This window comes from Triturus cristatus, chromosome 6 (genome assembly GCF_964204655.1).
Source record: "Triturus cristatus chromosome 6, aTriCri1.1, whole genome shotgun sequence".
Lineage (NCBI taxonomy): Eukaryota > Metazoa > Chordata > Amphibia > Caudata > Salamandridae > Triturus > Triturus cristatus.
In genome coordinates this window covers 1,496,929,572-1,496,949,571 of record NC_140589.1, presented here as the reverse complement: position 1 = coordinate 1,496,949,571, position 20,000 = coordinate 1,496,929,572, and the positions used below count along the sequence as shown (strand labels likewise).

At 46.8% G+C, this 20,000-nt stretch overlaps 1 protein-coding gene across 2 annotated transcripts in view; it reads left to right on the top strand.

The window, feature by feature from the left end:
* The window catches only part of GPCPD1 (glycerophosphocholine phosphodiesterase 1), a 701,876-nt gene that overhangs the window by 98,990 nt on the left and 582,886 nt on the right, over positions 1-20,000 (top strand). For both annotated transcript variants that reach the window (XM_085612626.1, XM_085612627.1), the window contains exons 4-5: positions 4,494-4,578; positions 11,198-11,273. In XM_085612626.1, coding sequence (XP_085468752.1) covers positions 4,494-4,578; positions 11,198-11,273 — 161 coding nt within the window. The remainder of the gene's footprint in view (positions 1-4,493; positions 4,579-11,197; positions 11,274-20,000) is intronic.

Below are 20,000 nucleotides of genomic sequence, written 5' to 3'. Positions count from 1 at the left end.
TGGACGTTCAGGCCATGATACCAATGTTTTAGCCTCTGTCCTGGATTTTGGTGGAACTGACACCGAGCCTCATGGCCTCCTGCATCTTGTTAGTGACTCATGCAAATGGCATATGCGGGCTCTGCAGTGGGACCTGAAGTTCCAATGGATGCATTATCGGGGAAATCTCACCGAACTGGTCCAGATCTCGGAGGGAACTGTTGGAGATTCGTAGTGGTGGCTGACAAACCACAAATGGGTTACGGGCAGACCCCTCTCTCTTTCCCCAACCAGATCTCACAGATGTGGCACTCCTGGGATGGGTCGGCCATCTGGAAGAGGTAGAGATCAGAGGAATCTGCTCCGAGGCGGAAGCCGGGATCCACATCAACCTCTTGGAGCTTTGTGAGACCCAACTGGCACTGAAAGCCTTCTTTCAGTCTATCAATATAAGGCTGGTTTCGGTTTTCACAGACAATACTGCCATGTGGTTCTACAACTAACAAAGCAGTTTGAGGTCGTGGACACTGTCAGGGGGCTCTGCGCCTCTGGACTTGTCTGAAACAACAGGGCATATCCCTGATGGTTCAAGACCTGGTCGGTTCCCTGAAGACCTGGGCAGACTAACTCAGCTGTTGGTGTCTAATGGTTCACAAGTGGCGTCTGCATCCGGAGGTGGTCCAAGGAATCTTTCAGCAGTGGCGAGACCCTTGGTTAGATCTGTTCGTCTGTCGCATGCGTAATGTCAGCAGTTTTGCGCGTTGGGGTTTCCAAGGAACTTTCTCTCTGGGACCTTTTTCATCTTGGGTGGAGCTCAGGCCTCCTTTCTGTCCATACCACTCCTGCACAGAGTGCTCAAGAAAATCAGGTGCAACCAGATGCAGGTTATTTTTGTGGCTCAGGTCTGGGCACAGAGCGTTTGGTATCCTGAGCTTCTACAAGTGAGCATCGATCCTCCGATCAGGTTGCCCCTTCGGGAGTATCTTCTGTTGCAGCAACAGAGGAGGGACCTCCACCCAAGCCTGCCAACTCTGCCTTCTTGCAGGTAGTTTGAGCGGTGACAGTTGATAGCGTTCAAACCCCCCCCTCCCCCACACACAACTCCTCCCCACCCCACTGAAGTATGTGAAGTTATTCTGGCAGCCAGGCGTCCCTCCACTAAGTCGGTATGGGCCTGCCAATGGCAAAATGTTTGTAAATGCCTCCCGGACATTCTCCTGTCCATCCTCTTTCTTGTCTGGCAGGGCTCTGGTCTGGCCACTCTGAAGGGTTACCTTTCTGCTTTCCTACTGTTGCCAGATCAACCGTCACTTTTCAAATCGCCCATTGTACATAGATTCCTGAAGGAGCTTAAGTATTTGTTTCCCCCTTTGTCATGCCCCAATGGGACCATAACTTGGTCCTTACCTTTCTGATGTGTGCCCCATTCGAGCCGCTGCACAATTTCCCCTCCGGCTGCTCATTATCAACATATCCTGTTTAGTGTCATTAAATTTTGCCAGGAGGGTGAGCGAACTGCAGGCTCTCTTCCAAACCTCCTTACCGGACAGTCTTTCCAGACAAAGTAGTGCTCCGCACCAGGGCTTCTTTTTAGCCTAAAGTTGTGACACCTTTCCACCTAGGCCAATCTGTCACCTTGCCCACCTTCCATGTTCCTCTAAGGAGGAAGAACGTCTCCACGGTCTGGACCCAAAAAGAGCGTTATCGTTCTACTAGTGGATGACCAACTCTTGTGGGGTACGTTAGAGCAAAGAAGGGACGTGCTGTGCAAAAGAGAACCATCTCCCGATGTGTGTTACGCTCTAGCAAAGAAGGAACCTCCAGAAGGTCTCAGAGGGCACCTGAGAGGATAAATGTTTAAGGTGCCCGATTCAACTACTTGTTTGGCATGATACCTGAGGCGTCCCGAGACAACTGTTTTTTTAAACTTATTGAAAGGCTTTCTTCATTTTATGATGTTAGCCAAGGCCTCTCCAACTGGTGGAGATGCCCGCCCCCCTGACCAAGCCCCACTAATGGCAGCAATGTTGGTAGAAAAATAAGTAATCTGGAGAGGTGTGTCCTCTCTCAGCAAGGACCACCTCTAAGATGCCCTGGACCGAGGGGACCCCTTTCTTAGGAAGTCCTCCATCTTGAAGGATTCTACCCAATCAGGTTAGGGAATGCCCCCTTCCCAAAGGGAGGGGACATACAAAGGGTGTAGTCGCCCTAAAGGCAAGTCTCCTATTGGCTACCATTACCTGTAACACCCTAAATTCTGTATTTAGGGGCACCCCTGAACATTGATCCTGATTCCTGCAACCTACGAAGGACGAAAAAGACACCATTCAGCAAAGCTAGAAGACTACGGCGGCTGACTTGGTCCCAGCCCTACCGGCCTGTCTCCAGCTAAAGAGCCTGCTAAGAAGATTATGCCTGCCTGCGACTTCCAAGAACCCCAGGACGACTGCCACACTTCAACAAAGAGATCTCACGAGGACAGCGGCCCTGTTCAGAAAACTCCAACTTTAAAAACTCCGGATCCAGGCGGATCCGTGACCTCTGCCCACTCTGCACTGATGACCCTGGCCTGAGTGACTGGCTTACCTGTCCAGTGACGTCTCCTCAGTGGTCCAGACCTCGACTCCATCAGTGGCCGACCTCTCCTGGACTCCACGATGTCGCCTGCAGCCTCTACACGAAGTGCCCCTCTGACCGCAGCTGTCTCCGACAAAGAAAATCCGACACCAAAAGGTACCCCTGCATCCTCAGCCGCCTGGCCTTGGGGAGCCCAAACAATGGTGCCCAGACCATCCTCGACATCCCAGCTTACCTGTTCAGCTGGTGGTCACCTTCATCCAGCGCCCTGGTCGGAGCCTGCAGCCTCATTGCGCAACCTAGATTCCCCTTTGAAGAGCATTGGGCGCCAGATGCTGATTTTCACCCGGTAACCATGCAAAAAGTGTAACTTTGCTACAGACCAGGTCTAATAAAGGCATCCTCCAGATGGTCCAACTGCTACAGAATGGGGCTTTTGAATGGTTTCTTTCACTGCAAGAGTAATTCTATCTAGACACTGGGAACATGGGTAATACCTGCAGCTGTCTCACTCGGACTATTGCCAGACTTCATCCCCTGATCCATAATCGATGACTATTTGCTTCACTGTACTTCTACACAAGGGTTGTTTCAGGCTTATACTAAACATTACTGGGGGAACATCATTTGCGCCACTCCATTCGTTCGTGCAAGAAAATGGTGCAGCAGGCTTCACAATGAGTACCCAGATGATGATTGGGATGAAATCCCAGATGGTTATTACAGGGAACTCTGTGAGGCGAGAGTAAAACAGAGTTTTTTCAAACTCCTATAGGTGTGGTATTGGTCCCAATGTAGACTGTGAAGGTCAAACCTAGCTCCCAACTCTGCTTGTTGGTGTTGTACATACTCCCAGGGGCACATCATGCACCTTATTTATTCCTACAGTTCTCTTCTGTTGTACTGGGCCCAAGTCAAAGGCACCATGGACATTGCCTGTGATTTGAATGTGACTCTCCACAGAGCTGCTCCACGACACACTGGAACACCTGACACAACAGACACTGGATAGGCTTAGCACTTTTGTTGCCCATCATGGCCATTTTGAGATGTTGGAAACAGCGGCTACCAACTAAACACAGATATTGGATGTATGACATGGTAGGTGCTACGCCCCATAAACAGATCATCTATTGACTACAAGACCAAAGGGATATTTGCAAGGAAATATGGTTTCTTTTTCTCCACGAGACACCATGACTTTTTGTTGTCTCTATACGTCTACACCTCTTTTTTTTCCTGAAGCACTTTTTTGATCCGCAGATGCGCCATCCAAGGAGCAGATCCCTCTTACGAACCGTGAATGGGAGCACCGGCTCAGACTGGACCCCACAGTGCTCTAACTTGCCTTACTTGTCAGAATGTTCTTTGGTTCTCTTATAATCAGCGCTCCTTTTATTTATTTATTTTTTGCATTTGTCCATTGCACAGCTAACGAAACTGGCCCAGGACTTGCTGTTCTAGGTAATTTGAATACCATTTCGCATTTGTTTCCAAGCCTTATTGAATGCTTTGTATCCAGCGATTCTTGACAGCTCTCCAGTTGAAGCATGTGTTTTGTAAGTTGCAGTCTGTCTTGGTATTAGTGTGTTGTTCATCCTCGCTTGCAATTCATGCTTGAAATGAAAATGCAATAAAGAATTACTGCCAAAATAATAGTGTCTGTCATGTGGAGGGGAATATTCTAAGTTTATGGTTTCAATGAGGATACCTATGATGCTCGGAGCCCACTTTTAAAGCAACTTCAACACACTGCTGATGAGGCACTGTGGCTTGTTACAGGCCCGGTTTTCAATTTCATGTTTGTACGGCTGTAAACAGTAAAGACTATTTTATGACTGCTTCTGAGTGTCTTGTGTAGAAGCTTGCTCAAAATGTTTAAAGTATGATTTAATGACAGTCTGTTAAAAGGGTTAACTCTGTTAATTATTCCACAGTACCCTATGGCGAACATCTATCCCTGCTTCCAGGTGTACTCCAGTTCTGTATCGGTATTTTAAAGGAAGTTTATTAGAATCTAAGGTATGGTCGTTCGTTTGCTATGAGAATGTTTAGTTTGTTCTTCACAAAATCAGACTTCTAATATTTTCTTTAAAGTACTAGAAATGTGAGTTTAGTAGATTATCAATCTGGTCCTGACACTGCATTTACTCATGGCTGTCAGTGGTCTTGTGCAAAATTGGAAATCCAATCAATAAATAGTTTGTAGTTTCAGAGAAGTTGGTGGTTGTTTGTTTTATATATTTTTCAGGTTCCCTTATAGTTTAAACTTCTGGAACCTTATTATATCAAGCAAATTGACCGTAAACTATAACTTCACATTTGAAAATGCGATGCAGGCTACAAACACCTTAATCGTCAGCCTACCATTTTCTCCATCAGACTAACTCTCCTCTCAATTCCCTAATCTCTGTGGCTACCAGTGTTGTCTAATTGAGTCTTAACCACAGGTTCTTGCTTGACTGGTTTGGTCAAAAACATCAGAAGTTCATTCTAGCAACTCCACAAACTTCTTGTAGATACAGAGACGGGGGGGGGGGGGGGGGGATTGGCTAATGTTCTGTAAAGTTTATACGACTCGCACACTGTTGGAAGCCTAACCCCTACATTCTAAATCACGTACCCACGTCTCAACCTTTTTAAAAAGAATAAATAAAATAATGACATCTTCGCCTATAAGGCAAAGCCTTCTCAGAATTAATTTCATAAGACAGGTACATATGCTTACGCGCTTAAACTAAATTTGAGCAAAGTACCGTGGCAGAATTTAAGTGTAGGCTCTATTATACATTCAGCTACGTTTCAGTAGCATCAGGATCTTTTGGCCGGCTCAACTAATGATTGTCGTCCTGATGCCACATTACTCACTTGCAAGATGGTAATTCATTTGATCTCCTTAATCAGACCTGAAATTAACACCTTTATAAGTATGATGCATTATTATGAAAGTATTTCACGACATTAAATGCCCATTTTCGAGGAGCTAGGTATTTGGGCCTGTTTTTCTTTTTTTTTTTAATGGACTATTTGTTCCTCATCTTTTACCTCATTCATTCCTACCCTTAACAGACAAATTTACCCTTGAGTTTAGAATATGGGATGTTCAATTTCTTGTCCATGCAGGATTTGGCACCCTAACTGTTTTACGGCAGCCCACTTTTATTTTCCTGGCCTGCTTATTAGTAGGCAACTGGCATTGTTTGCCATCAGCAGTAGAAGCAGTTCCTGTCAGACTATTCCTTTTGCCCTTCTGTGCCCTACACCGAGGATCTCAAAGTTGGTATGCAATTCGATGGTATCAGCGATTAGACTTAGCTGCTTTCCTTTACACGGCTGGTTGCTAACATCTGTTTCCTGTCTGGATTTTAAGGGAAAGGTAGGAAGAGCAGCCCACCTATTAATGTCTTCCCTTCTCCTAGGTATAGGTATTTTTTGGCTTGCTGATTGGAAGTGAAGTAAGTTCCTCCCGTCTCCCACTCCCTTCTTCCTTTCCTAAGCCTACAAGCAATCAGATCATCAAAATGGTAGAGTGATGAGTGAAGAGCCTGTGAGCAGTCTGCGAGCCAACAAACTAGTTGCAGCCCATGCCCCACCCTTTTAGTTTTCACCACCGTACTTCGAGATTATTGAACCTTCAACAACATTCATCTGAACGCCGTATAAAATCCACATATCTAAATCAGCTGTCATAATTTAATTTGTGTATCGTAGGCTTGATAGTCGTAAAAACTATAATGTTTGAGGCATGTGGCTGTAGATCACATGCTGTGCATAGCTCGCCATCTAGTGTTGGGTCCGGATGTTTGCTCTTGTTTTTCTTCGAAGAAGTCTTTCCAGTCACGAGGTAAAAGGGGTAATTAAACACGCACCAGAGGGGTTTAAAGATCCTGTTAGGGCTAGAGTTATTAACCCCAGGATTGAAAAGAAAAATAAAGCTGCCCCAGCAGACCAGCATACATGAAGTGCCACATACCGTTAGACTCCTTGGTAGTATCCAATGCCAGAAAGAGGGCTAATTCTCAAACCTCCGGAGATGCTCCACCACCCGACAAAGTCTAAACTCTTAGACGCCTCTGGTAAGCGCACAGCGTCACAAGCAGCTAACATATGGCGTATCGCTAACACTCAAGCTTTGTTAGCGAGGTTTGATAGGGCTCATTATGACGAGCTAGAGACCCTTCTACAGCATCTTCCAGAAAAAGATAAAACTAAGGCTAACGACCTAATACAGGAGGGTAAGCTTATTACCAACACCTCCATCCACTGCGCTCTAGATGTAGCAGACACCGCCTCACGAGCGATCAACACAAGTGTCCTGCTGCGTAGACATGCTTGGCCACGCATTTCAGGTTTCAAACCTGAAGTCCAGACTGCCATTCTTAATAAGCCATTTGACCAGCAACACTTGTTCGGACCTACCGGCTAAATCAATTGGAGCCTTGCAATCGCAAGCTCCCAGACGTTCCGTTCTTCGCTCCTCTTACAGGGGCACCTCCAGAGGCTACTTCTCAGACAACCCATCTACATCTTACAAAACTCCCACCCAAACTATTTTCACCAGAGGTTACCAAAGAGGAGGCTACAGAGGCAATAATAACAAGGGCAGAGGCAAGACCAACAATACCCGCTCTGCCTCCACCACTACCCACTGACTTCCCTCCGCTACTCCACCCCCCCCCCCCCCCCCCCCTTCAAACCATTCCACTCCTGTCGGGGGGAAATTGCTACAGTTCCTTCCTGTCTGGAACAACATCCCCACAGACAGGTGGGTGAGACAAATAGTTCACCCCCCCCCCCCAAAACATGCCACCCAGACAGCGCCCAATGTCACCTGATAAAGCAGGAGGTAATCTCCCTCCTACATGCAATAGAACCAGTTCCACTGCATCAGCAAAACACAGAAGTTTACTCCCTGTACTTTCTCATTCCAAAGAAGGACGGTTCTCTGAGACCTATACTAGACCTCAGACCCCTAAACCTGTACATACACTCAGACCATTTTCACATGGTCACACTTCAACAGGTCCTTCCTTTTCTCTCACAAGGCGACTTCCTTGCCACTTTAGATCTCAAGGACGCCTGCTTTCATATTCCCATTCACACCTCTCACAGGAAAGATCTCAGATTTGTAGTGGACTGTCAACACTACCAATTTAAGGTACTCCATTTCGGAGTCACCACAGCACCCAGAGTATTCACCAAGTGTCTGGCAGTAGTCGCAGCTCATCTAAGAAGACAGCACATTCACGTCTTCCCGTACTTGGACGATTGACTCATAAAAGCCAACTCATACAATCAGTGTGTACATCACACTCACACCACAATCCAGCTACTCCACGACTGGGGGCTCACAGTAAACCACGCAAAGTCTCACCTACAACCGTCCCACATACCACAGTACTTGGGTGCCACAATATACACCTCCAAAGCACTTGTATATCCCAGTCCAGCCAGGATAGCAACCATACAAGCCCTCATAACCAAATTTCAGCTGCAACTCACTTCCAGCTCGAGTGTTCATGCAACTCAAAGGGATGATGGCCTCTTGCATAATTATATTACCTCACGCAAGACTCCAGATGCGCCCTTTGCAGGAATGCTTAGCACGTCAGTGGAACCAGGCTCAGGGTCAGCTGACCGATCTGGTTTTGGTGGACGGTCGCACTCATCGCTCTCTGCAATGGTGGAACACCAAGAACCTTTCCAAAGGGCGACTGTTCATCGAGCCAGTTCCACAGATTGTGCTAACAGTGGCCGCATCGCTCTCTGGTTGGGGAGCTCATCTATTACATTACACCATGCAGGTGCAGGTGGACTCCTTGCCAAAAGATACTCCACATCAATCACCTGGAATTACTAGCTATATTCCTGGCCTTAAAGTCATTCCAAAAATACATATCAGGCAAGGCTGTCCTAGTCTGTACTGACATGACAGCCATGTACTACATAAAGAAGCAAGGCGGGACACACTCCCAACAGCTTTCGCAACTAGCGCAAAGCATATGGAGATAAGCTATTCCTCAGGACATTTTTCTCCTAGCCCAACATGTCCTGGGAGTCCAGAACAATCTAGCCGATCTGTTAAGTCGTCAAATGCAACAGATTCACGAGTGGGAACTTCATCCACAAATTCTTCAACCGTTTTTCCACATGTGGGGGCAACCAGAGATAGATCTCTTCGCCACACACAAATGTCAACTGCCCAAGCTTCGCTGCCAGATACCCACACCCATTGTCCAAAGGCAATGCGATATGGATGAATTGGTCAGGCAGATTTGCATATGCTTTTCTGCCTCTCCCACTCATTCCACTGGTTGTGCGCAAACTGCAGCAACATTCACTGACTCATCCTAGTTGCTTCAACATGGGCCAGACAACCGTGGTACACCACATTACTGAAACTATCTGTAGTCCTCACCAAAAACTACACCTCTCCCCATGTCTCTTAATTCCGAACCGTGGATAGATCAGACACCCGGACCCAGCATAGCTCGACATAGCGATCTGGCTCCTGAGGTCCTAGAATTTGGGTACCTTAACCTTCCCCCTGACTGTATGAATGTTATCAGAGAGGCTAGACGACCCACCACTACAGCCTGCTATGCAGCCAAGTGCAAAAGATTTGTGATCTATTGTCACAACATCAATCCTTTAGATGTGTCTATTCAACACATCGTAGGTTATCTGCTGCATCTCCTCAGGTGTAACTTAGCATACACATCTATTAGATTACTACACCTTACTGCCATAGCAGCCTATTTACAAAATAGACAACACATGTCACTATTCAGAGTACCTGCCATCAAAGCGTTTATGGAAGGCTTCAAAAGAATGATTCCTCCCAGGGTTCCACCATCACTTGTGTGGAATTTGAACTTTGTCCTCACAAGACTAATGGGCCCTCCATTCGAACCTCTGCACAAATGCGAGCTACAATTTCTAACATGGAAAGTCTCTTTCCTAGTGGCCATTACTTCCCTTAGAGTCAGTGAGCTACAGGCACTCACTATCCAAGAGCCATTTTTACAACTACATCATAACAAAGTGGTTCTCAGAACTAATCCAAAATTCCTTCCTAAAGTTATTTCTCCCTTCGATCTCAACCAGTCTTTAGAACTGCCAGTGTCTTTCTCACAACCACAGACAGTCGCAGAAAGAGCTCTTCACACTCGATGTTAAAAGAGCACTGCTTTATTACATTGAAAGAACAAAACAGTTTCGCAAGACTGAACAACTTTTCGTTTCATTCTCACCACCACATAAAGGCAACCCCATATCAAGTCTGGGATAGCAAGGTGGATTGTCAAATGCATTCAAACTTGCCATCACAAAGCAAAACGTACATTATCTGTTCCTCCTAAAGCCCACTCCACACGAAAGATAGGGGCTTCAGTGGCATTTTTAGGGAACATTCCCCTAGATGACATCTGCAAAGCAGCTACATGGTCTACACCGCACACATTCTCAAAGCACTATTGTGTAGATGTGCAATCTAAACAGCAAGCTAGTGTGGGCCAGGCTGTACTCAAAACACTATTTCAAACTACTGCAACAGATACTGGTGGTCGCCGCTAGGGACGGGTACTGTTATACAATCTATGCATAGTGTGTGATCTGCAGCTCATATGCCTCGAGCGGAAAATGCTACTTATCAGTATGCATTTGTTCTTGGCATGTAGAGCTGCAGATCCACACGCCCACCCACCTCCCCGGCTACCTTTATCTGTTCCAGTACTATCTTTAGATACAGCATACATGGGCATCTTATCTGTGCTCACAAAACTCCATTTCCCTGCTGGCGAAAAACAATCTGAAGATGGAGCCGATGCCCATGCGCACTATCATCCAAATGAGTCACCTATCCCGTGACTTCCAAAGACTTTTCCAAGACAAAAACAAGTGCAAACATCCTGGCCCAACACCAGATGGCGATCTATGCATAGTGTGTGGATCTGCAGCTCTACATGCCAAGAACAGATGCATACTGGTAAGTAGCATTTTCCTTCTGCATCATGAGAATCCTTAATGAAGAATTAAAAATCCCAAACTCCTCCCTTGGTGTCATCGGGATGGTACTGCATATGAGGTAAAAATCCGGAGTTTCATCAAAACGAACACAGGTGGCAAACTGCTGTAGAGCCGTGTAGTGTAGGGACACGTCTTGGCACCTTAAAGATGCAGTATCCCTTCATGCAAATGCTGCTTACCTAGTGCCATTTTTTTCCTGGTTTCATTAAAAAAGTTTAGTGAAAAGAGTTTTCAGCTGTCAGTTTTGCACTAGTAAAATTTATGGTAAATTGTATTTTCTATAAATAAATGTTGTTAATGTATCCTGCAGATAGGCATATAGTTAAAAAAACAAATACATGTACTTTTGTACTTTTTAAATGGATTATCACTTGTAAAAGTGAACTGGGATTCTGTATATAAACAAAATAGTTCAATATTTATTAATGAAGATTACCAGGATGAATCTTCAATACTAGTTAATGTTTCCTTCAGATCTGTCTCGCACATTATTTTTAAATTGGTGGTGTGAATTGATTAGGGGAGGGTTATTCATGAATCTACTACAGCCTGGTTAAAGTAATTGAAAAATACAAATAATGAAAAAGATGTTGCTGTAACTTTTAAATTGCAGACTACGAGTGGTCCTTGCCAAGTCATAGTACACAAGTGGGAGACTCATCTGCAACCAAGATCAGTATGCCCTTTAGGTATGGCCATCACTTACACCTGCAAAGAGCATATGTATTCTGTTTTAATGTTATGCTTTGCAGAAAAGTTGTAATTTTATTTAGATTTTTTAAATACAGAACTAATGTTTGAAACCAACGTGTTAATTTCATTAAACTTTACACATTGTTGTAATAGTGTCATGGGCCTCATCCTCAAGTTATGTTTGTCCAAACATTTATAATGAAGTTGAATTTTTCTAAAAATGATGTACACTGTGTGTTATCTTGATTGACGTAAGAATGACATTTGTGAATACTAATATACTGTACATGTTTTCAATGTCCCCAGTTTTGTTTTGACCGAGTTGCTCCCGGTCAGCATAACGTTTTGGAATTTGACCACCACAGATGCTCAGTTTGTCCACAAATTCTCAGTTTGTCCGTAAATGTGATGCACTGATACAAAGCTGCATTCATATCAAGAATGACAAGTCTGTACTTGGGGAGCTTGCAGTGTTTCCAAGATCTGGGAGTCATGCCCAATTAATAACACTGGACGTGAGCAGTCAATCCCTTCTCTATATCAGGTGTTGGCCCTGTGCATCTAATCTTCAAAGAAGAGATAAGAGTAGTAACCTCTCCAACGGGTACCTCATCTCATGGCTTCCTACGGAAACACTTTTCTTCTGACTATGACCTCTAACTAGTATTGCTCTGCAGTAAACAACCTGTTTTATAAAGTGCTAAACTCTGGATTTTAGTCCAATTTTAAACCACTCCCACAATCGGCAGAAACTGTGCCACAGGGAGGTGTGTGCTCAGCAGCATGCTGTCTCCAATGTGAAATGCCTTAATCAGAATTGCAGTCCATGGGTTTGACATCTGAAAAGCTAACCACTAGCCCTCTTTGTCCTAGAAAGTATATCTAGTCTTATGCTTGAGACTTAAGATAGCTTGGTTCAAATAGTGCTTTTTGTTGCTCCTCTGGTGGTGATAACATATCTTCTGTGATGGGGATGGATCTCATTTTCTGCAACGTAGGATCCTCTTTGATTGTTCTAAAAGCTTGAATAATTCCCCACTGCCTGCATGGACCCCAGTACACCTTTTTGCATGGTTGATTTTTGTAGGAAACTGGCTCTGTATATTCTATACCAACAAAAGTGTGCACACAGTCCAGTGAGTCACTGAAGGTATGGCAGAGGTTAAAGTAGATAGCTGGGCTGAACAATTAGGCTTATCAGAGGGTAGTGTGAATGCATTTGGTGTACACACTCAAACGAAGCAGGAACACACACTTAATGGCTGACTCAAGACCAGTGGTTGTAGAAAAATATTACTGTAGTTACTTTTATTTCTAGGAACCAAGTTGAACTCAGTTACAGGTAAGTAGACTTTTATGCAATACTTTCAGGTTACTGTCAATAGGTTTGTATAGCATCAAACAGTACTTTACATGTCCATGCAATGCTTTTCAGTACAGAAAAAGATATTTTGTAGACTGGATCACACTTAGTACAATACAGTGATCGACCAATGCAGTCCTATGGGACAAAGACAGGTGAGTAACTTACAGGTAAGTAAACTGGTTGGGTATTCAGTCTTCAGGAGTTTTGGTCACCACTGAGCAAGGGTCTGACCAAGGTAGGTACTGCACCACCAGCGGCACTGGGGCAGCCAGGTGCAGAGGTCACTGGACCCAATGTTATCCTATGGAGGCTGGGCGCACCTCGAAGATGAATCAGTTACAGGTAAGTACCTGCAGTTCAGAGGCACAAGCCCTGGGGGGTGAGGATCAGCACTGGAGTGCCCACTAAGGAGCACTGAGACTGCACCACCAGTGGCACTGAGGCGGCCGGGTGCAGAGTGCAAAAGAGGAGTCAATGGAGATTCTCAGTCGGACGAAATGGCTACAGGCTCGGTTCCAAAGGCTGGCTGAAGGAATTCCATTACTGAAGAGGTAAGTTAGTGGGGGGGATGCCGTGGCACCGTCGTTTGGGCTCACCAAGGCCCTGGGGCTGCAGGTGTGTCTTTAGATGTGTGGTTTTCACACCAGCTCCGGTCGGGGGGGGGGGGATTGAGGGAAACCCTTCAAGTTTAGGCTGCAGGCGTCCAGGGGGAGGTCAGGAGAGGTTGTCCAACACTGAATCCCAGGTTACGATAGCCAGGGAGACTTTACTGGGTCGTGGGCCACCTGGACTCTGGCCATGAGCGTCTGGTGCAGAGGCGTGCAAGTGTCGCTTATCCGCGTGGATTCGGAGTCCTTGTGTTGGTTTCTTTGTTGGACAAATCTGGTGTCCATGGGAAACACAAATCTTTGTTAAAGTCAGCACAGGTCCTGGGGGTTCTTGGAGGTTGCTGACTGCGGGCCACACCAGTTTCTTGGAGCAGGTTTGCTGGAGGAGCAGTCTGGCCGTTACGGCTTGGGCCAAGTCAGTCATCTTCTTCGGGCTAACCCACAAATTCAGGACCTGTGCCAACTGCAAATGAATGCATTCCAAGGCAATTCGCAAGCGGACCATTAAGTGCCTAGTGGCGCAGCCAAAGAAGGTTCCATGCCATTCTCTATTCCGATCCAGAGGGAGATCTGTTGTCTGTTTCCGTAGCTGGTCCTGCAAACTATCTACACCCCACTCCCAAGTTGTCATTTACGTCAGGTAAGTTGTTGAAGTGCAAGAAGTTGTTGTCAATAGTTCTTCGGCTTCTCTTAAGCACTGTGCTTCTAGGCCTCGCTACAGCACTCCACCTGTGGACCCAACAGCCGGGTCTCCTCCATGCTTTTCGGAGTTCCCCAGAGCTGGAGCGACGCCTGCCTAACTGTTGGAGTTTTAGGGCGGCATGCACTCCATCTTTTGACCAGTGGCGCTCTGACGCCTGGGAGTTCTACTGAGCCAAGAGGTGCCCCTGCTCGATCACCTCCAGCGGGTTCTTCTCAGATGCCAGCCCTGCTCTCTGGATCCACACTGGCACCAACTTCTGCCAGTTCCAGTCCCCTCTGTGCAGTTTTGGCACCACCGATTACACTCTATGAAGAGGAAAGTATCCTTCTTTCAGACTCTAAGACTGTGCCGCCTCAGCACCACTCGGTACGGTGCTGCTGGACCACATCAACCCGCCCCGGACCTGCCACCCTTTAACACCCAATAAGGGTCAATGAAGAGAGGTCTATGGCCTCCTGGAGGATGAATCCTATCAGGTGGAGAATAAGTAGAAAAAGCTGGGTGAAGATAGTGTTCAGGAGACCTGGCCAGACTCTGGCTTGGTTTCTCCTTCAGGCCCCACCACAGAGCAAGGGGCATCTTTCACTATGGTGATGCGAAGTGTTGCAGAGGTCCTCAACCTGCATCCCCCCACTTTTGAGGTCAAGACTAACGTCCTGACATAGTCCTTCAACACAGGGTAAGCCCCACAGAGCTCCTACTCCCCTTTAATGTGGCCCTCACCAACATTCTCCTGAGGGCCTGGACCAAGCCCTGCATGGGGTCTCCCATACACAGTGTCACGTGCTCAGGATAGGCCCTGTGAGAAACTCCACAATATACATGTGCATTTTTCTTAAGTGCCTTCTGTTTTAAACACAGTGACTTTTGACATACATTTGTGTGCGTGGCCATGCAGGATAACATTCTCTGAATCTGCATTGCTTACATTTCCATTTCGTAGGTACACTATCAAGACACATTGAACATTCAGTTCAAGGTATCAAGTTCACTGCGCAAATATTATTTGTCCTTGTCCAGTACGTAACAACGCTATCCAACTAGAATAAACAATTGTAGCCTGAGTGGGGTTGCGACGTGGCCACATGGGGGGTGATTATATATTACAGAATCACTTCCTTTTTTACGGGAGAGGAGTTCTAAGCTGGCACTGCAAGGTCACTACATGCTGGAATTCCAGCTCAGCTGATACCTGCTTACCAGCACTAAGGATGTCCAGCTCTACACCAAGACGAGCAGCTTGATGGCACTTACCCACATGTAATCAGGAGTTAGGCCACCCGGGCGGGGATTTGGCAGATCACCCACCCTAAGCAAGACTAGGTTAGGGAGCGTAGGGCTACACTATACACAGTATTTATATGCATGCACACAGTCACTACCTTGGCACAATAGTGGACATTTTCATCTTTTTCACTATTCTTGTAATGCTAATTACTCTAATCTAGTTAATTCCATTGATTATCTCCGCGTATATATTTTATACAAGAATCACAAAGCGTCAATACATATTAAAGTGCCTTGCTGAGTATTCCTGTGTATTTCTTTGGGTATGCATGAGAGTCTAAGCGAAATGTTTCTAGATCTGTTACTATGATTTCCTTGAGGGATACGGGTTGTCAAGTTCTGGAGTTGAACACACATTTGTTGCCCTGTAAGGCTAGGGATATAGATGGAGTGTCATGCACATAATCAAACGACACACACGACTCAAGAAGGAGATCCACACCATTTTATAAAAATAGCAAGTATCTTTTATATATGTTTAGGTATCAGAAAAATAGTTTAGGTAAATACTTTTTTAAATGATTTTTTTGGGGTTCAAAAAGTGGACACAGTTCAGTTTTTGAGTTCTGCAATGTTACCTATAGAAGTAATAGCAAGTTTGCAAACTGTTACAGTGCAACAACTTGCGAGACAAATCTCTAGGAATTAAGGTCAGTGGTGGGCAAGGTCCAAAGCACAAACCGCGCGCCACCAGCAGCACAAGGGTAGCTGGGTGCAAAACAGCGTTGGGAGCACAATGTTGTTCTATGGAGATCAGTCTCTGCGAAAAGAGGCTGCAGGCTCTGTTGGACTGAACAAATAGGAGGGCTCACGCCTTGCAATGCTCGGATGTAGCAACACCCTTGGTGCTCTTCTCCATGGCCCAGGGGCGACTAGCGCAGAGGTGTCGTTCGGCATCCGGTTTTTCCTTACTGGGCCAGACTCTGGCTTGGAGTGATCTGTGCAATGGTGGCTTCAGCTGTCTGCTTTTGGTGGTTCTGCTGTCCTAACTTTTGGAGTTGTTGCAAGTTGCAGGGAGCAATTTAGCTGTCCTAGAGGAGGTCTTGGTTCTTTATCGAAGGCAGGCAGTCCATCCAAGGTTCTGCAGTCAGCAGCTGCAGAACGAGTAGACTTTGGTGCAGTTTTTGACGAGGTATGCAGACAAGCTATCGGGCTGGTACCAAGTCAGCTGCTTCTTCTCTCCTCTCTGCTTTTGCTGCTTATCAGTGTCCTCTCTCTTGAGTCATCAAGATCTGCTTTTCTGGTGCCAGGGACTCCCCTAAATACTGAATTTAGTGATGTTAGGGGAGTGTAGGGTAGTAGCCAAAAGGAATGGGCTACTGACCCTTGAGGTCCTTATGTCCCAGAATTCCGAAGTATGCCATCACAAAGATGGCTACTTCAGAAAAATGATGTCCATCTCAATGTAGCTCACCTTAGGGGTGGTACTAGCCTGGAGGGGGCACCCTTACCAGGCTAACTCATTTTCCCACCTGTCCAGGTTCCAAGGGGGTCCTGGGCAAAGGAGGGCGGCTTCCTCTTCTATGTGGGGAGCCAGACTCTCATTCCAAAGGCGGCAACTCTTTGAAGCTTGCCGGCTTGGGGAGGCTAATCACCAGGTCCTCCTGTGCGAGGGGGTGTTACATCCTGTTCCTGGGCAGGCTTTTATTCTGGGCCTCCTGAGAGCAGAGGCTCCCACCCTAGGAGGTCAGATCAGTGTCTCAGGTGGCAGGCTGGCAGAAACCAGGGTAGCACACCAGAGGCTGGTATGATTTCAGAGGGCACCTCAAAGGTGCCCTCTGTATTGGTAAATCCATCACTTGTCTCAGTGGGGGTTTATCAATATGAAATATTTGATGCCAAACATTCTTGTTTTCAGTAAAGCCTTCATGTAGCTGGGGAACTCGTTTTTACCAGTATCCAGCACATATTTTTATTAATGGCTTATCTGTCCATTTGAACTGGCAGTGAAAGGACTGACCAGCACAGGGGCATATCTGCTCATGCAGGTATGCTCTCGCATGTATTATTCAGCACTTTGCCTTAGACCTGTCAGGCCCGCTGTAGGGATGACTTACAAATATCACTTGCAGTGTTAGGGGGCGTGGCGCACAGGGATGTGTGACATGCAGTGTTTTCACTTTTGTCTGCACCAAGACACGCAGCCTGCAATGGCAGCCTTGCATGTGCTTGGTGAGGGGTTCCTTAGGGTGGCACAATTCGTGCTGCTGCCCTTAAGGACCCTCTTTAGTACCTCAGGCCCTAGGTCCCAGAGTACCATTTACTAGGGACTTGCAGAGGGTGCTAAAGGTTTTGCCAATTGTGGTAACAACTGCACAGTTTTGGGAAGGAGCTCTGGCACTGGGAACCTGGTTAGCAGGAACCCAGTGCACTTCCAGTCGAAAGCACATCAGTTACCAGGCAAAATGTGGGACTGACCATGTCAAAAAGGGCTACTTTACTACAGCAAGGTAGAGAGATTGTCACACAACTTGAATACCAAGGTGTAATAGAAGGTTTCACCTCTGCTATGAATAATCGCTTGTTTCCAGTTATGAAACCAGACCAATCTCATCATCTAGTATTGGATTACAGATATTTAAACACAGCTACACGAACATTAGCAGTACAAAATTCTCACAGAGCAGCACTAATGAACAAAATAGTGTGTAAAAAATAAGAAACAACATAAGATAACTTTAATGGGGTTTTCTGCCAATATATAGCACCTGAAAGCAGATACTTGACAAGCTTCAGCGCGTTCTCAAAAACAGTTCTGTTTACCTCAGGGGTATTTATAAGAACAGCACTAGGTTGTTTTCAGCCCGAGGTACAGAACTTGCACAACAATTTGACGACCCAGCAGTGTCCTATGTTGATGACATTTATTTAATGGATGATAACCTTCCTACACGCTGGGAAAAAAAAGTATAATACACAGTTCTCTTCCAGGGGATCCTCATCAATAGTCATAAGCATTAGAATATTCCCGCCCATGTGCGGGATCCCGGAAACAGTATATTATATGTGCCCCACATATATATATCCATACATATATACCTATATGTATACACAAGCAACTGCAGCCCATAAACCCTAGAGCTGAACCATGCTGTAAGTAATTTCCACTACACATAAGAAAATAGCATTATAAACATGAGAAACAACATTATAACTTGTTTGGAAACTGTTTTAATGCTTAGAAAACAGCAGAAATTCTTAGAAAACACAAAGCATAGGAAGCTCCCAGGCTGCATTGCAAATACCCAGTCTAAAAAGACTGAAAAGCTAACTCATAGCTGCATAGCAAAAAACTGACACCGTGCCTTTAAGGCACACCTGACCCCCACCTTCCCATCATGCCTCAGGGGTGGCAGTTAGGCAGTTGTTCTTTCCGGCTCCTTATGGAAGGATCCTGGCAACAGAGCTCCACTTTTTTCTGAGTTTGTCAGAAAATATTGTCTGTTTTTCAACTGTTTTTTCCCTTACTTCGACGTTTTACATCTAAGTCAGTAAGAGGCTGCCTTTTTTAGGCATTTTTGGGCATTTTTTCCAACTTAAAATGCCTTCTCTTTTCGATCCTTGCCCTGCTTGTGGCAAGAAGGCCAGGACTGACTCTCATAGGGTCTGTATCCTGTGTCTACCGGAGGATCATGATTCCAAAACATGTACTCACTGCCAGAGCATGTCCAAAAGAACTTTGAAGGACAGAGAGCGAATTCGCGTTTATGGCCTGGCACAACCATCCAGAGGCCGATCTCCGGTGAGGAAGGGCTCCAAGAGGCCTAGAGATTCATCTAGAAGCAAGTCCTCTCGTCCTTCCGCCTCAGCGTCGGGCTCGGCGCTGAGAAAAGATGTTCCGGTAGGTCGTGTTTCCAAAAAGAGACTTTCGACAGCGGGCTCGCCGTCGAGAGCAGGTACATCATCGACGTCTAAGTCCAGACCGCCATCGTCAACTCTGCGACGATCGGCGTCGATCTAGAGCCTCTCTGCCGTCGTCAACCCGGCGACGTTCGGCGTCGAGAGACACCACCCCTCCGCCGTCGTCAACTCTGCGACGATCGGCGTCGAGGAGCAGGGAACCTCCGCCGTTGTCAACCAGGCGACGATCGGCGTCGAGGAGCAGAGAACCTCCGCCGTCGCCAACCCAGCGGCGATCGGCGTCGAGAAGCAGAGAGCCTTCGCCGTCGACATCTCGACGTTTATCGGCGTCGAGGAGCATGGACCCTCCGCCGTCGTCAACCAGGCGACGACCGGCGTCGAGGAGTGTCACCCCTCCGTCGTCGAGGGTACGATCCCCTCCGTCGTCGAGGCTCCATCGGCGTTCGACGTCGAGACAGCAGGATCCTCCGCCGTCGTCGTCCAAGCGGCGTTCGGCGTCAAGGTTGGCATCCGCGTCGACGTCGAGAGTGGCAGCATCTCCGCCGGCGTCCCCGCGGCGTTCGGCGTCGAGGGAGAGAGGGCCTCCGTCGTCTGCTTCACATCGCCGTTCGACGTCGAGGTGGCATTCTTCGCCCACTGAACATGGCCGCCGGTCCACATCGAGGCGTCGTTCGACGTCGAGAGAAGAGTCCCGGCGAGAAAGGAAACGACGCCACGGATCGACGTCAAGACCGCGCTCGACGTCGAGACAGGCCTCGGACAGGTCGGTGGTCCTGGTGACAGTCGGCGTCGCGCCATTCCTCCTCTCACCCAGGGGCATCTCCACGACAGGCGATTCCACGAGAACCTGCAGGCCAACCCCGTAGGTCTTCTCCTCAGACTCAAGGGACAATTAATC